A 17047-nucleotide genomic window follows, 5' to 3' on the forward strand; every position below is an offset into this window, starting at 1 on the left:
CCATCTTGCAAGCGAATCAAAACCTCTAGTGGGATCCCAGGTTGCAGCCACAGAAGGGACGAAGGATGATTAACATGTTTAATTATTCAGTTGAATCATGTTCGCAATCCAATCGAAACAAGATAACTCTCACATATTTGTATTTGTGATTGCATCATAACAAATAAATAATTGATGTAAGAATGTATATCTGTGGCAATGAATCGCTGAGTGTTCCCACGGTTCTCTTTCCAGAGCATGAGTTATATGTTCTTTCTGTGTCCTGACCTGACCTGTCTGACTCCATACAATCATACATATGGCTTCAGCCGGCTGTTACAGGAGAAACAGAAACACTTCAGCACAGAAGTGATCTAAGCCCAGATCACTTCACATAATCTACTATGGCTTCAGTCGGCTGTTACAGTAGAAACAGAAACACTTGAGCACAGAAGTATCTAAGCCTAGATCACTTCACATACTCTAGGACGGCATAGAAAGGGTCCAGGTAGAGTGCCCTGAATCCGGTGAACCCGACGATGAGGCCGAGCTGCCGGAACTCCTCCTCGGACCGCTCCCTCCCCTGGGTCCGGTAGGTGGTCATGACGAAGATGTCGACCTCCAGAAGCGCCCTTGTCCTTGTACTGGTATCCGTTGTCTCTGGCACAAGGGGCTCACAGGCGATAAGCTTCCCGCCCTCCGGCAGAACATTGTGGCAGTTTTTGAGGATCGCCGTGCACTCATCATTGGTGTATCCCCCAAGTACCCACTGGAGGAAGGAAAAACAAGATGTGAATCAAATGAAATCTTGCTTGATTTCGACGGTTTGTGGCAGGGTGTTTGATCGCAGGAGAAATCATTCGATACATACCTTGATGAAGATGGCGTCGCCGGAGGGGATAGAATTGAACATGTCACCACCAACATGCCTTACTCCTGTGAAAATAATCCATTTGCAAGCATCTCCATTGTTAGGGGTAGTATGAAATATACATGTCCTGTGAAATTTATCCATTTGCAAGCATCTCCATTATTAGGAGTAGTATGAAATATACATGTCTTGGTCCTACGAAATTATATAGCTGACCAGCAAAAATTGTGCCCATCATTTCATTTTAGCAGATTAAACAGACACAAAATAGTCTGAAAGTCCTGAGAGCTACAATCGCTTTCTCTGACGAGCTGCATTATTCTGAAATCTGAATAATGTAGTTTGTTTGTGGATCACGAGCAATTCATCATGGAGTAGGGAATCTCTGGTCTCACCGGCGATGGGAGGCGCGGCGGCGACGACGTCGGGCAGGTCGAAGTTGATGCCCTCCCGGATGGTGGGCACCCTCCTCATGATCATCTCCAGGCAAGCTCCAGAGCTTCCGCCGACATCCACGAGCGTCTCCACGCCCTCGAACCCGCCGCCATAGCCATCCAGGAAGGCCTCCATGAACGGCTCCGAGACTCCCGTCATGGCGCGCAGCATCACCTCGTTCGCCTCCCTATCCTGGCAGTAGTAGGCGTAGGCTGGGACGCCGCCGTGGGCGCGGGCGAAGGGCTCCGGGCCGGCTGGGTCGAGCACGGCGTGGTGGAGCCGCGGCCACGCCAGCACCAGCGCGTCCTGGTGGTGCTGGAGGACGTAGTCGGCGTAGGACGCGCCCGAGGGGCCCGTCGGGACCAGGGTGCGGCCCACGGCGGTGAGCGCGTACCGCCGCTCGCCGGCGGTGGTGGCGGCGTGGGAGCTGGGGTTGGTGTGCTCGGAGAAGACGCCGCGAGAGGCGAGCAGGCGGAGCAGGCGCTCGAGGACGGAGGGGTCCGGGTGGCCCGCGGGCAAGAGGGCGGCGGCCGGGAGGGGCGCGTTGGCGCCGCCCGCCCAGATGGTGGCCGGCACGCCGAGGCGGATGACGGCGGTCAGGGCCATCGGGACTGAGATCATGTTGGCCAGCTCCATCATCGCGAGACGCGCTTCCGCCGGCGAGAGGTCGTCGACGGCGGGGTTGGGCTCGGCTGCTGGCAACGACATTTTCGTTGAGCTGGATTGGTGGAGTGAGTGTGACGCGTACTACGGCCAAAGGAGTACTATTGTTTGTTTGTGATATTAGTACACTCTCAGTGTTCAGTTACAAAGTATTTTATTCTAAACTACTGAGTACACAAAAATAACAAAAATATGGACCTGAGTAGTTATTTTTAAATCTCCAAAACATATCAAATTTTGTTATTTTTATCTAGCGCAAAATAAAAGGAATTTCGGGTTGAGATTTTTGTATGATTGTGAGATCCTTTGCGCCTTGGGCCTGGTCTTGGCTCGACAGCGAGTGACAGATGAACCTACGACGGCGGCACCTGCGGGCATCATAACCCTTGTTGAGGGTGTTGATGACGCAGTTCAAGCTCCCGCCCATATCGCTCCATGGGAAACCTAAGATCCGGTTTTCAGGTCAGATGATTTCTCTCCTAGGACAACATGTGGGAGTTGGACCTGACTTGTGAGACCAGCGGAAGATGGTGGTGTTCGAGATGGTGGAGTGGCGTGCCATCTATCGCATCATCGACGATGGATCTCGGTGGCATGATGCAGCGGGGTCTCGGCGGCATATGTGTATTGATGGGCGAGCGCAGGGTAGAGGCGTTCTGTAGCGCCGTGGCCATGGGCGGAGCCAGGTTTCAAATTTTGGGTGTACAGAGTTTCAAATTTTGGGATTGAATTTGCTCTCCTAAGCCGGGTTGAAGCCTCAAACTCTAGATTCTGGAAGAAGAACCCAACCTAATTCTTGATAAGCTACCGTTTTTTTCCTTTTTTATTTATTTTGTTTAGACAAGATTGGCTATTGTTCTGATGTGAGAATTGGCTCCCGTATGAGTTTCTAGCTTTTTTTCGAAATGGGGATATGCTCCGGCTTCTGCATCAAGATGATGCACACGGCCATTTATTAGAAAAAAGTTTAAAGTAGTATCGTTTACAACTCACGCATCACCGAGGATTGATATAAAAATCAACCATCGAAAACAACTCATACTATGACTAATCATCAACATAGCCTTCTAGTATGTCGCCAACCAGCCTGGCACAAGATATCCTGAGCGACCATCAGGAGACGTGTGCATCCAGAAGCCATGGCATCCTGCTGCCCCTCCGGTGAGACTAGAGCCTAAAGTTGGACCCAATGAGAGACCATATGAATAAACTACAAGAAATGAAAAGAGATTTTTTTGTTAAAAATTATATCATTTCTGATCCTCCAAATAAACCAACATAAAGCAGAAACCCCAATCCGGATAAAAGCCGTCTATCTACTCCATTTAACCAATTACCAAACACTAGTAGAATGCCCGTGCGTTGCCACGGAACAGAAAATGGTACATTTATTCACTGATTGTGTTAATTCATAAATATGTTAGATACTAATCCAAAATGTTAACCAGTGTTCGCTAGTTATTTTTCAGAAACACGTGCCAACTATGAAGACATATATTTTATTCCTTTTTTTCTTTTTCTCCTCAGCAGTCTTGTCTCCTTAACCATTATCTCCTTGCAAGACAAAATAGAACATATTTATTCTTGTCCCTCATACCCCCAATTTCATTTTCTTTGAGTAGCATTGATATGGTCGCTTTAAAGGTCATCATCTCATATTGCTATCTCTTATGCACGTTTTTCGAAATATTAGTAAATCAATGAAATGCGACTCGGTTTACTATCAAAGCTGATAAATCATTGTATTTCTGATTTGAAAATTTAATGGTTATCATGTAGCACAAGAGATGTTGGCGTACTAAATGTCTTGTTGGCAGGTTGCATGCGTTAAAATGAAAATGTTCTTTTCTCTTTGTTTTGTCTCTGATTATTCGTTGATCGCAACAAAGATAACTATCTCTAACTACAAAAAACATAAAGGAAATGAACGTGTGTACGCTAAACAAAGATGTGGTTACCTAAAATGAGAATGCCACCTCTGATGTCTTGGAAGTTTTATTTTTTTACAGTTTTGGAATGTGAAAGGATATATCTCTATTTTTTGTCAGATTTAAAAGAGAGTGGATTTGTTACCTACATGGGTTGATACACACGTATGTGTTATGCGGTGATTCAAACCGTATAAACCTACTTTAGCTTCTTTTTTTCTAGTAGAACATAGATTTCTAATGTACAAAAGTGGTTTCGAACTTTCAAAGTTTATATAGCTTGAAACTCCGTCCAACATAGGGGTGCATGTCTACATTATACTACCTTCATCTCAAAACTTAAGGCTTATATTATTTTAGAAAGTCAAACTATGGTAAGTTTGATTAAGCTTTTGCCAAATATCATTAAATGCAAAATACAAAATTAATATCATTAAATAGATAATAAAATATATTTCGTATGGTATCTACAAAATATTATATTTGTTGATAGTTTATTCTAAAATTTTGATTAAACTTTACTTGATTTGACTTTTCAAAAAAAAAAGCATTAAGCTTTGGAATGGAGGTAGTACATAGCTTAACACCGAAAGATAATAATATCAAACTCTGAATTTGAACGCTCCTACTAATTGGTCTCTTCAGGTAGCAGAACAAAACAACCATCGCTTGCTCTGGTTCAAGTCCAATGCATAGCGTCAGTTTTCTATCTGAGTGATAATGTGCTGAATATGTTTGTGTTCGTTCCTGAAGACACTGGCCATTTCTTTCTCTAGAAATCATACAAACTGTTAGCGTGACAAGGGTGCTGAGCTTCTTCTTGTTTGCCGCCTGAACTCTCTCTCTCTCTTGCTGCGACCACCATGGCCTCATGTCCTGATCAGTGATGGGAACGACCGTGTCAGCTTCAGCCTCGACCAAGAAAAGATTGAACTTCAGTTTATATGTTACTGACGGTGCATGCCTTCAATAAATTAGAGCATATTCTTGAACAAACATGTCAGTAGAAAACTTCACTAACTACTAATGTGTACTTGGACAAACATGTCAATAGAAAACTTTGTCGTGGGGTATCTTACACAGCAAGTTGTGCGCGTTCGGCGTCACGGCATGGCGGCTAGGGGCGGAGCTGTTTGGAGTGACCCTGATGCACATGCATCAGGGTGAAAAGAAAAATTTAGCATTATTTATGGGATTAATAGGTAAGTGCATCAGGTTAAACTTAAAAAAGTGCATCATGGAGGAACAGTTTCAACTTGTAGCAAAGTTGCAAGGTTAAACATGCATCAGGGAAGAATTTCCTCCAGCTCCGCCCCTAGCGGCGGCAACCTTGGGCGGTGGTTGGCAGCATGAGGACCGATGAAGGCGAACGACAACCTAGCTTCTCCAGTTGATTCCACGCCTCATACACCGTTAGTACGTTCGGGCGGCAGACAGCACGACACAATCTGATCCTGGCTCGTGAGATGCATTGCCCAAAGAGAGCCGCGTCGGTGAGGTCATCCGCCATGCCCCACCGCAATGTTCTTCCAGTCGTGAGTCCAACACAGAGGCCATAGCTTGAATCCCTGCTGCAAGCTATGCACAATACTAATCTTAGAAATGCTTCACAATATGAAAAAATAGCGGTGACATTAAGGGCATGTCAGCGCGGAACGCTTGTATAGAGGCTTGAGTGAAAAACAATTGATCAATTAATCCTAGCGTTCAGGAAAGAGTCCAGCCACTCCAAGGCTTCTCTCAAATATCAGGCGCCTATTTCTCTTAACTGGCAGATCCGTTTTTTGTGGAGTAAGAAATAATCTGAGGAAGCGCCAGACGCAAAACGTTGCGCCGCCTCTCGAAAATAAGCGTCCATCGTCCGGGATCGATCCTACAACTGCCGATTGGCCCGAGTAAAATCCTAGGGCTCCTAAATAAGCGTCTGCATTGTATGTGCTCTAAATTCCTTAGGCTATTTCCTCGCCAAGGAGGGCCCATGGAGGAGAGGATGCACCTCTACCAACCAATTAGAGAAGACGGAGAACAACGACAACGACAATGAAAACGCCTTCCATGGACCTGTCGGAGGTGTCTTGTAGCTACAGACCTTGTCCAGCTCGAGCCCCTCCAATTTCCCTCGTCCTTTTCCCCTGCGATCCCCGACGCAACGAACCTGCACCGGCAACCAAATTATACTTGCTCAGCTCTCGAGGTAATTATGTCACACAGTGCCCACTACCGACTGAATTGTCTGTCTGAATTTCGTGCTGTCACGACCGGTTGGCGAGCTGGAATAGATGTTCAACTACATGGGCGACGATAAATTCCCCACGGAGGACCTCGGCAAGCTGCGCTTCACTTGGAGGCACCACCCATTTCCGTGCCGGCCAAGGCGCACATCAAAGCGGTCCCATGTTGCGTCGTGCAACTGGTCCTCCCGCCTGCTGCTGCTCTCGCCGGCACCGGCCACACCACCCTCCCTAGCGTCCGCGTTCATGTCACCGTCCGAGTCCGGCACCGCCTTCCCGGCTTTCCAGTACAAGAGGTCCGCGAATCCCATGGGTCCTCCACGGCTCCACTTGCTCAGCCCTCGAGTCAACTCCGGCCAGTTGGTGTCTCCTTTTTCTCTGGATAGGATAGATCGATTGGATGCATGGTGAGGCCGAGAGATGACGAAGTTGCGGGAGCCATGTTTCCAGAATTTTGGTCGTTTGGAATTAATTTTCTACGCTGACGGATAAGTTGGATGGGTGGGACTAATTTTTTGGATCAGTTTGTTGAGAGTGTTTAACTCTATTTAGCAAATACACTTTGATTAATGAGCTGACGCTGGATCAACATTCCCGTGACGTACTAATCTAAACATTACCAATACTTATCAAAACGAATCTTTAAAAATAATTGCATGTATAGGAAGAGGATCAAGCTGAATTACACGACAGTACAACAACTCGATCCTCGATCTACTGCCGTCATCGAAGGTGCCCACAACTACTTGCGGCCGGCCACCCATCCTGCCTGTAGATCGATCACCATGCTCCACGTACTACCACTGTTGTGTGTCGAGTGCGGACGGTATTGGCCTACTGCTGCACGACCTTGAATCGGGTCTTCGCTGCTCCAACATGACGACGATGACCATTGACCAGAAACACTACCTTCGCTAACCCAGAAGTATCGCGTGCTTCGGCGCCCTTGCGGACGCCGCCTGCAGTTGCGCTTGTATTAGTATCTTCCATGGGCTGGTGGCGCCATGGCGGTGGAGACTGCTCGGCTTGGTATCGGGGAGTGCGAGGAAGCCTGATTTGATGTAAATCCACCTGCTAGTGACTCTTTGTCGTTCGTCCAAGATAGACGATTCACTGATGAATGAAGTAACCACCGGTTGTCAAGGAGAAGTTCGTTTTCCACCGGGGAACAAGTGCATGGCAATCATAGAAGAACTGCCTACCAAAAAAGGGGCCACCAGGTATTAGGTGTATAGACTCATCTGGTTTGTTACGATCCCAAAATATAGATGCGATCTGTTAGAAAATGTGTGGGTTGGCTGTGATGCGTTTTGTTAGTTGCGTTTTCTTTGTGAAGTGAGGGTATTATTGTCCATCCTGAAAATGTGACACCAGGCATTCACCAGTTTGCTCTTAATAGTAGAGATATTAGTAATATTGGTGGCATGGGTTTCTAGCTAAATGAGCCTCTCGAATGAAAAGAACAAGACGAGAGTTAAGAGGATGCAGTCAGGAGCGACTAGACTGGAACGAACCAAATGAATTTCAAGGTAGTGAAGGTAAGCTAAATCTAACTAAATGATACTTTTTGCCAAAAATAATAGATGTACATCTGTACACCGTGTACTGTTGTAGCTCCACCCATGGCCGTGGCAGCGTCGACAACAGGTTTGACATGAGTCTTGGATCTCTGCCCTGAAAATAGACCATCAGTCTGTGGCGGTGACGGCTTCAAAAGTGAGTGCAAGACGTGCTCGCCGAGGGTCTGCCATACCGGACGATTGCTCTGGTCTTCGGCACAGGGTGACTCGTTGATGCCTATTTTTTTAAGTCAAAGCCTTGACGACATGTTGTTTCATCAATTGTCGGGTTTGTAGGTGTTGAGTGGTGGCTTCAGGTTTTGTGATGTACTCCCTCCGTTCTTAATACTCTGCTTTCTAGGCCTAAAATTTATTCTGAAATGGTCTAAAATTTGTTCTGAAATACTCTATATTCTAGCTTTTAGTCAACAAGAATAAAAAAAATGAAGTGTTCCTCCTTTATTTATATATTGGATGTCACTATTTTCAATGTAGTTTGGATTGGATGTTTACCAATTTAAGTAGTACTAATAAATACATAATTAATTTGTTTGATTTTTTCTAAAATGTAGATTAAAAAAGAACGGATCGAGGGAGTACACTTTGGAAGTTTTTGTTGAATAAAATCTAAATAAACTCCCTATGCATCTCTTCGATGCAAAAGATAGGGTCCCATCCACCATTTCAAAAAAAAAAAAACTCACTATGATCTGGTCCAAACAAGATAGCTCTCACTTATTTGTATGTGTGATCGCATCATAACTAAGAAATAATTGCTGACAATGGATTGCTGATTGTTCCAACGTTTCTCATTTCAGCGTCAGTAATTTGTGCCTGTTCTTTCTAAATGCTCTGATTTGTGTAATGATGGGTATTACAGTTGATTTCAACTTCAGAAGTTCCAATTAGAATGATTCAAAGATATGTCTGTTCTAGAACTGAAATGCACGCCCAACCTGACAGCAACTTGGGCAGACATACATATTCCGTATGACCTGAGTCATCTATTACAGGAGAAACACAGAAGTGATCGAAGTCCGTAGCATCACTTCACATACTCCAGGACGGCGTAGAAAGGGTCCAGGTAAAGTGCCCTGAACCCGGAGAACCCGGCGGTGAGGCCAAGCTGCCGGAACTCCTCTTCGGACCGCTCCCTCCCTTGGGTCCGGTAGGTGGTCATGACGAAGATGTCGTTCTCCAGCAGCGCCCTCGTCCTCGTGCTGCTGTCGGTCGTCTCCGGCACCACCGGCTCGCAGGCGATGAGCTTCCCGCCCTCCGGCAGCGCCTTGTGGCAGTTCTTGAGGATCACCGTGCACTCGTCGTTGGTCCACGTCGTCAGGACCCACTGGAGGAAGAGGAGAAAGTTTGGATAGAAATCTTGCTTGATTTAGACAGTTGTTCAGGAGGTGTTTGGTTCCAGGGAATTCAGGGCACACATACCTTCATGAAGATGGCGTCGCCGGAGGGGATGGTCTTGAACATGTCTCCACCAACATGCCTTACTCCTGTGAAAAAGGTTATTTGGAAGCATCTACATTGTTAGTATGTCTTGGTCCTACGAATTTAAATGCAGTATAACAACAAACAAAGGCAAAACACTGTGCCTATCATCTCATTTATTCATTTAGCAGTTTTAGGTTGGGACAAGACAAGATGGACGGAAAATCCTGTGAGCTGGAGCCGCTTTCTCTGACGAGCACACCGCTCTGAAGCCTGGAACAGGTAAAAACTTCTGAACCCAAGATGGTAAGCATGGTTTGATTGACCACAAAACTGTGCTCTGAAACCTCATTGTCATACTCATCTACTGTTGATGTTGAATTGTTAATGCCGAAAGAAACAGCGATTTTCCTTCAAACTTTCTATTGTGTGGTAGTGGTAATGCTACATCTACGGGCTGGTTTTACAAAATTCCCACGTACGGACTGACGTGGAGAGCCAGGAATCAATTGGTTGCCTGAAATCACGGGAGGTGGGCAGATTTGCACCAGCCAACAACTTACACGTCTGCCCGTAAGACTAATCCGTAACCAGCATCCCGTAAGTCCAGCATTTCCGGTAAATCTATGGGTGTGTGTGCACCTCGTGCCCCACCTGCTCCTGATCTGCGCATTTTGTTTCTCATCTCGTGACCCACATGCGCCATGTCCACTTTGTTGGTTGGTGGCGAGACACTGTTCTTGCGATCGATCTTGTGGCTAACCGTGTGGTATTGTCACTGTCAGTTGTTGTATTCGTACTACGTGCCGATTAGTTTGCTAGTTTCAACCACCGGATCATCAGGAATATCTCGTGAACAATTCAGGAGTATGCATGCATGGGATCGATGGCCTTACCGGCGATGGGCGGCGCGGCGGCGACGACATCTGGCAGGTCGAAGTTGACGCCTTCCCGGATGGTGGGCACGCTGCGCATGATCATCTCGAGGCAAGCCCCAGAGCTGCCTCCGACGTCGACGAGCGTGGCCACGCCCTCGAACCCGCCGCCGTAGCCGTCCAGCAGCGCCTCCATGAACGGCTCGGAGACGCCCGTCATGGCGCGCAGCATCACCTCGTTCGCCTCCCGGTCCTGGCCGTAGTACGCATAGGCGGGCACGCCGCCGTGGGCGCGCGCGAAGGGCTCGGGTCCCGCCGGGTCGAGCACGGCGTCGTGGAGCCGCGGCCAGGCGAGCACCAGCGCGTCCTGGTGGTGCTGGAGGACGTAGTCGGCGTAGGACGCGCCGGAGGGGCCCGTCGGGACCAGGGTGCGGCCCACGGCGGTGAGCGCGTACCGCCGGGAGTGGGAGGTGCCGGGGGTGGTGTGCTCGGAGAAGACGCCGCGGGAGGCGAGCAGGCGGAGGAGGCGCTCGAGCACGGACGGGTCCGGGTGGCCCGCGGGGAGGAGGGCGGCGGCCGGGAGCGGCGCGTTGGCGCCGTCCGCCCAGATGGCGGCCGGCACGCCGAGGCGGATGACGGCGGTCAGGGCCATGGGCACGGAGATCATGTTGGCCAGCTCCATCATCGCGAGTCGCGCCTCCGCCGGCGAGAGGTCGTCGGCGGCGGAGGTGGGCTCGGCTGCCGGCGACGGCGACGGCGACGACATTTTGGTTGAGGTGGACTGGTTGAGTGGGCGAGCGAGAGGGGAGACGCCGCGTGCCCGAGTTATCTATCGGCTGGTATATAGGGAGTCTGGTGTGCGACAGGAATGATTCTGTTAAGCGATGACACGTGGGGCTACGAGATTCCGGGGGCCACATGGCAGCGTCAGTAGTTTGCCAGATGTCGGGTGTGGATAGTCGGGGAATTAGCTCGCCGTGCAAACGTGGCAGCACATCATCGAGAAATCGGATTTGGTCACAGGAGTAACTATAGTGGCGGCTTTCAAATTGCTGCGCTCTCGAGATTCACGATTAATTTACAACTGTGTGATGTGGGTATGGACTCAGTTGGCATCTACTATATTCAAAAAATATAAACACTTACGATACCAAATGCACACAACATGAAAGTATATATTTCACAGTCATTCTATCAGTATTGGTTTGAGAGTACAAGTGTTGACATATTTTTTTATATAGTTTGTTAAATTTTTAAATTTGAACAAAAAATCTATACGCATCCTATTTAGAGCATCTCCAGTCGCGTGCAAAGCGATTTGGAGCGCCGGACAAAAAACCGTTCCCAGCTGCGTCCTCCAAACCCGTTTTTTGTGCGGCACGACCCAATACGGTGTCCGGAGCCCCGGGCCCGTCCCACCCCATAGCGGACGCTCCGGACACGCCGGACACAACAAAAAGCGAGGCAAGTTTGGACCTAACCGTCGTCTACCTCGCGGCGAAAGTTATTCGCGCGCAGTGACACATGACCGAAGCGTCGCAGCTTTGCTTTAATGGCGACGGAGGGGCAGGTGAGACATCTCGTCGGTGTTGTGCAGCCTCCACGCGTCACCGGCGTTAGCACGCCTCCGCGCGTTCCCGCGCTTTCTTCCTGCCGCTTCTCGCCTCTTCCCGCGCTTTTTTTCCGACGCCGGCGTTTATAAAAGGCTCTCCCGGCTCAATGGCAGCCACCACAGCCACCGGCACCCTTTTCTCCGCCACAACCCCTCGTCGCTCCACTGCCGTCTCCTCCACCACCACTGCGCAATGATGAACCGCCCCGGCGATGGCCATTTCCCTCCATCGCCGTCTCCTCCACCACCACCTCCACCACCGGCACAACTCGACATCTCCGCCGCCGCCCAGGAAGAGCGGCGGCAGAGCGGGGTGGAGATTTGGCGTGAAGGGTGGCGGCAGCGGCGGGAGGCAATCGAGCAGCGGGCCCGTCAGCAGCGTGAGGCGGCGGCGGCAGCAGCGGGAGACCCCGCAGCTGACGAGAACGCAACGTGGGAGGAGGAGGCGCTGGCGGACACCATTGCGGAGTTCGACGCCGCCACGGCAGAATAGGCGCGGCGGCGCCGGACAGAGGAGATTGGCCAGCGGTGGGATGATGAGCACCGGCGCCAGCGCGAGTGAAAGTGCATGGAGCCCCCATGTGTGGTTTTGGTAATTAATGACAATCCCTATGGACTAATGTTTGCATTGAGTTATATTTGTAGGAGTTGTCCATAGGCAATTCTTGAACCATATGTTGGCTTCAAGGTTGCAATAAGAAAAAATTGATGAAGTATATCAAGTGTCAAGTATGTCTTGAAGATGAAGATGAAGTGTGTCCTCAAGTTACTTCAAGACATCAACATGATGAAGAATGAAGAATTGAAGTGCAAGTTTAAGATGAGCCAACTCGAAGAGATCATAAGCTTGAAGCTTGCCATGGAGAAATGAAGTGCTAGTTAAAGATGAGCCATCTCGAAGAGATCCTTTGATTGACTCTTGTCATCCATATGGTGATCATGGATATGTGAAGTTGCGCCGAAGAAGAAGCTCTCCCATGGTGGTTTATGGGGGAGCAATCTACAAGACTTCGTCTAGAAAGCACAAGCAAGAAAGGCGTTCCATCTTGTTGCGGTCAAGATCGTCATCATCGAGCTCAAGTGGAATGCGCAAGTTTAAGGTTTGCTCTTGATAGGGTTTATCTCTCACCGGTCTCATAGTGTAGTTGGAGACCGGTTTATAGTTTAGTTGCCGTACTATCAAGAGGGCTCTCGAGTGAGTAACTCGATCGTATCATTCGGAGAGAGCTCAAACCTTTGCATCCTTGCATCATCTTTCTTGGTTGTTATTTGGATCTTATCCATGTGATGTTTTAGAGCTTGTGCTTATTCTCATGACAAGCTCTAGTTCATCGAAAACAGATTTCGTATAGATCACTTGTTGCGTTTTCGAGTTTGGTTCATCATCATCTTTCTTGGTTGTTATTTGGATCTTATCCATATGGTGATGTAGAGCTTGTGGTTACTTCCATAGCAAGCTCTAGTTCATCGAAAACGGATTCCGCATGAATCACTTATTGCGTTTTCGATATTGGAGTTTTTCTCGGTTTCTCGTATTGAGAGGTTTCACTCTAAAATACATAGAAAAACCTACCCCACTTGTTCTTAAGCTTTTCACTCTTTGTTGGGTAGCTCTTGTCATACCCTTTACAACAAAATTGGTTTCACCTAAATCCGAGTTTCCTAACTCAACATGTTGCATTTTCGAGGTTGGAGGTTTTACCGGTATGTCTTTTTTAGACAGGTCAAACCTTTCGTATTTTATTTCTATCCTACCTTACTGGACTATGATGGTTCCCTGCATGATCTTGTAGAGCTTGTTACTAGCTTCGAAACGAGCCCAAGATCATCAAAATCGGAGTCCGGATGCAAAAGTTCTTAAAGTTTTCGTATCGGGTGTTTGGGCAAAAAACTGGGAGGCCGGAACTGCCGCCGGAACTGCCGCCGGGAGCACCCCGGCACTGCCGGTGGCGCAAGGCCTGCACTGCCGGCCACCCCGGCACTGCCGGTGGAAAATGGCCAGCACTGCCGGCCACCCCGGCACTGCCGGTGGCACAAGGCCGGCACTGCCGGCCTGTCGCGATTTTTGCCCCAACGGGCAGAAATCTGAGGCCCCTATTTAAGGCCTTCTTCCTCCTCTTCCTCCTCACTTCTTCTTCCTCCTTTGGCTCTCCACCATTGCTGACCTTGAGAGCTTTCCACATCCCTCTACTCCTCCAATGATTCTTGAATCCATTTGAGGGAAAAGGAAGAGGAGATCTAGATCTACATTTCTACCAATCAAATCCATCTCTTTGTGAGTGGAACTCTCTAGATCTTGATCTTGGTGTTCTTTGTGAATTCCTTTGTTCTTCCTCTCTTATTCCCCCAATAGCTTTTGTAGCTTTGTTGGAATTTGAGAGAGAAGGACTTGAGCATCTTTGTGGTGTTCTTGCCATTGCATTTGGTGCATCGGTTTGAGTTCTCCACGGTGATTCGTGGAGGTGAAAGCAAGAAAGTTGTTACTCTTGGGTTCTTGGAACCCTAGACGGATTCTAGGCCTTTGTGGCGATTTGTTGGGAGCCTCCAATTAAGTTGTGGATGTGTGCCCCAATCTTTGTGTAAGGCCCGGTTTCCGCCTCGAAGGAAATCCCTTAGTGGAACCGTGACCTAGGCCTTTGTGGCGAGGGTCACCGGAGATTTAGGTGAGGCGCCTTCGTGGCGTTCGGTGTGTGGTGTGAGTACCGCATCTTGGGGTGAGGCCTTTGTGGCGTTGGTGTGCATCGAGCAACCACACCTCAAGGTGAGCCTCTTGTGGCGGTCGGGAGCACTAAGCAACCGCACCTCTCCACCGGAGATTAGCACTCGCAAGAGTGTGAACTCCGGGATAAATCATCGTCTCCCGCGTGCCTCGGTTATCTCTATACCCGAGCTCTTTACTTATGCACTTTACCTTGTGATAGCCATCGTGCTTGAAGTTATATATATCTTGCTATCACATACTTGCTTGTATTGCTTAGCATAAGTTGTTGGTGCACATAGGTGAACTCTTGCTTAGAATAAGTTGTTGGTGCACATAGGTGAACCATAGTATATAGGCTTTGGGCTTGACAAAGTAAACGCTAGTTTTATTCCGCATTTGTTAAGCCCATCTCGTAAAAGTTTTAAATCGCCTATTCACCCCCCCTCTAGGCGACATCCGTGTCCTTTCAGCGAGGAGCGGGAGGCGCAGTACCGTGAAAGGCGGGAGGCGATGGAGCGCCGGCGGCGGGAGGCGATGGAGCGCCAGCAGCAGCTGGCGACGGAGGAGCGTCAGCAGCGGGAGGCGGCGCTGGCGGCAACGGAGGCAACCTGGGGGAGGCGGGCGGATGCGTTGGCGGCGCGCCTGGAGGCGCGAATGAAAGAGGGGGAGGAGGCCGAGGCGGAGGAGGAGGAGACGGAGCAGGAGGACAACGAGGACGAGTTCGAGTGGTCCGACGACGATGGGCCGCACCCGGACGAGACGGCCGATCAGCAACGCGCGCTCGTCGAGTCCTTCGAGTCGGAGAAGAAGCTCTAGGACGCCGCCCGTGCATGCGAAGAGGCGCAGATTCGCCGCGTCGTCGAGTTGTCCCTCCAGGCGGCGCAACAGGGGAGGGCAGGCCACAATGTGTTGCTGGAGCAGCGGCGTCTTGCCACCGCCCTATGCATGGAGAGGCGGCGCATGTGAAGGTACACCCGGGTAGCCAGACGTGGAGCGACACGTGTCGGGGCAGCCTGCCCAATCGGCGTCCGAGTAGGCGACGATGTCCGTGGCGGTGGAGGCGTGGAGGGAGAGGCCGAAGTCCATGGTGCCACGAATGTAGCGGAGGATCCGCTTGACCACAGCCCAATGAGGATCCCGCGGAGCATGCATGTGAAGGTACACCTGCTGGACAGCATACTGCAGCTCGGGGCGGGTCAAGGTGAGGTACTGCAGGGCACCGGCGATGGAGCGATAAAATGACGCATCCGTGGCCAACGAACCATCCGTGGCGGAGAGCTTGGACTTCGTGTCGACAGGCGTGGCCGCGGGTTTGCAATTAAGCATACCGGCGCGGTCCAGGAGCTCGTGGGCGTACTTGCGCTGATGAAGTAAGAAGCTGTCGGTGCGACGTACGACCTCGATGCCGAGGAAGTAGTGCAGGGGTCCCAAGTCCTTGAGGGCAAACTCAGCGCGAAGACGCTCGGTGATTTGTCGCAGGAGGTCCGTGGAGCTGGCCGTCAAGATGATGTCGTCGACGTAGAGCAGCAAGTACGCGGTGGTGGCACCATTGTGGTACACAAACAGCGAGGCATCAGAGCGGGTGGAGCGGAAGCCGAGTTGGTGAAGAAACGCTGCGATGCGCTGGTACCAGGCGCGTGGGGCCTGCTTGAGCCCGTATAATGAGCGCGAGAGCAGGCACACATGGTCGGGGTGGAAGACCTGCTCCTCGAGATGGCCGTAAAGAAAGGCGTTGGAGACGTCCATCTGGTGCACGGGCCACGCACGGGAGACCGCGAGCTGAAGGACGGTGCGGATCGTCCCGGGCTTGACAACCGGGGCGAAGGTGTCAGTGAAGTCGACGCCGGCACGCTGGCGAAAGCCACGAACCACCCACCGCGCCTTGTGACGGTCGAGAGTACCGTCCGGATGGAACTTGTGCTTGAAGACCCACTTCCCGGTGATGATGTTGGCGTGAGGGGGTCGGGGAACAAGCGTCCATGTCTGGTTCCGCTGCAGGGCGTCGAACTCGTCCTGCATGGCCGCAAGCCACTGCGGGTCGCGGAGAGCAGCCCGGGCAGAGGCGGGCAGGGGCGATGGCGTGGATGCTGAAGGCGCGGAAGTCGACGCGGTGCAGACGTACTCGTCCGAGGGGTACCGTGTGCTCGGGACGCGAATCCCTGCACGGGCGCACGTGAGGGGCCCCGTGGCCGGCGGCGGAGGTGGCGGCGGCGGAGCCGGAGGCGAGGCGTCGCCCGGCGAGGACGGTGCGACGCCTGAGCTGAGGATCGAGGGCGACGCAAGCGGCGTCGAGGCGGATGAACCCGGCGAAGGGGCATCGCCGGCGAAGACGGCGCGATGCCCGAGCTGAGGCTCGAGGGCGACGCAGGCGGCGTCGAGGCGGGCATCGGCGCAGGTGTCGGCGCGGGTGTCGGCGTGGGGTCACCCGAGACATGGCTCGAGGGTGACCCAGAGGGTGGCGAGGCAGCGCCCGAGACAGAGCTCAAGGGCGCGGCGGAGAACGACGAGGCAGTGCCCGAGTCCGAGCTCGAGGGCACTGCAGCCGGCGGACCTGCAGGGGGTCGACGCCGGGGACCATCAGTAGTCGAAGGAGGAGTGGCGACCACCTGTCTCTGTGCAAAAGGAAAGCAATGTTCATCAAAGTACACGTGTCGGGAAGTGATGACGCGGTGAGAAACCGGATCATAGCAGCGGTAGCCTTTGGTGTTAGCCGGGTAACCGAGGAAAACACACGGAACGGAACGAGGGGCGAG

At 50.9% G+C, this 17047-nt stretch overlaps 2 protein-coding genes across 2 annotated transcripts; both read right to left on the bottom strand.

Moving 5' to 3' along the window:
• Positions 1 to 164: 164 nt before the first annotated feature.
• LOC127305515 (nicotinate N-methyltransferase 1) lies at positions 165 to 2025 on the bottom strand. The gene is made up of 3 exons (XM_051335983.2): positions 1246 to 2025; positions 851 to 915; positions 165 to 748 (listed from the first exon to the last, which is right to left on the bottom strand). Exons 1-3 carry the CDS (start codon positions 1991 to 1993, stop codon positions 449 to 451), a joined length of 1113 nt encoding a protein of 370 aa, XP_051191943.1. The 5' UTR covers positions 1994 to 2025; the 3' UTR covers positions 165 to 448.
• Positions 2026 to 8453: 6428 nt separating this feature from the next.
• On the bottom strand, positions 8454 to 10791 carry LOC127305516 (nicotinate N-methyltransferase 1). The gene is made up of 3 exons (XM_051335984.2): positions 10003 to 10791; positions 9107 to 9171; positions 8454 to 9011 (listed from the first exon to the last, which is right to left on the bottom strand). Exons 1-3 carry the CDS (start codon positions 10745 to 10747, stop codon positions 8712 to 8714), a joined length of 1110 nt encoding a protein of 369 aa, XP_051191944.1. The 5' UTR covers positions 10748 to 10791; the 3' UTR covers positions 8454 to 8711.
• Positions 10792 to 17047: the final 6256 nt, after the last annotated feature.

Source organism: Lolium perenne, chromosome 6 (assembly GCF_019359855.2).
Source record: "Lolium perenne isolate Kyuss_39 chromosome 6, Kyuss_2.0, whole genome shotgun sequence".
Classification (NCBI taxonomy): Eukaryota; Viridiplantae; Streptophyta; class Magnoliopsida; order Poales; family Poaceae; genus Lolium; species Lolium perenne.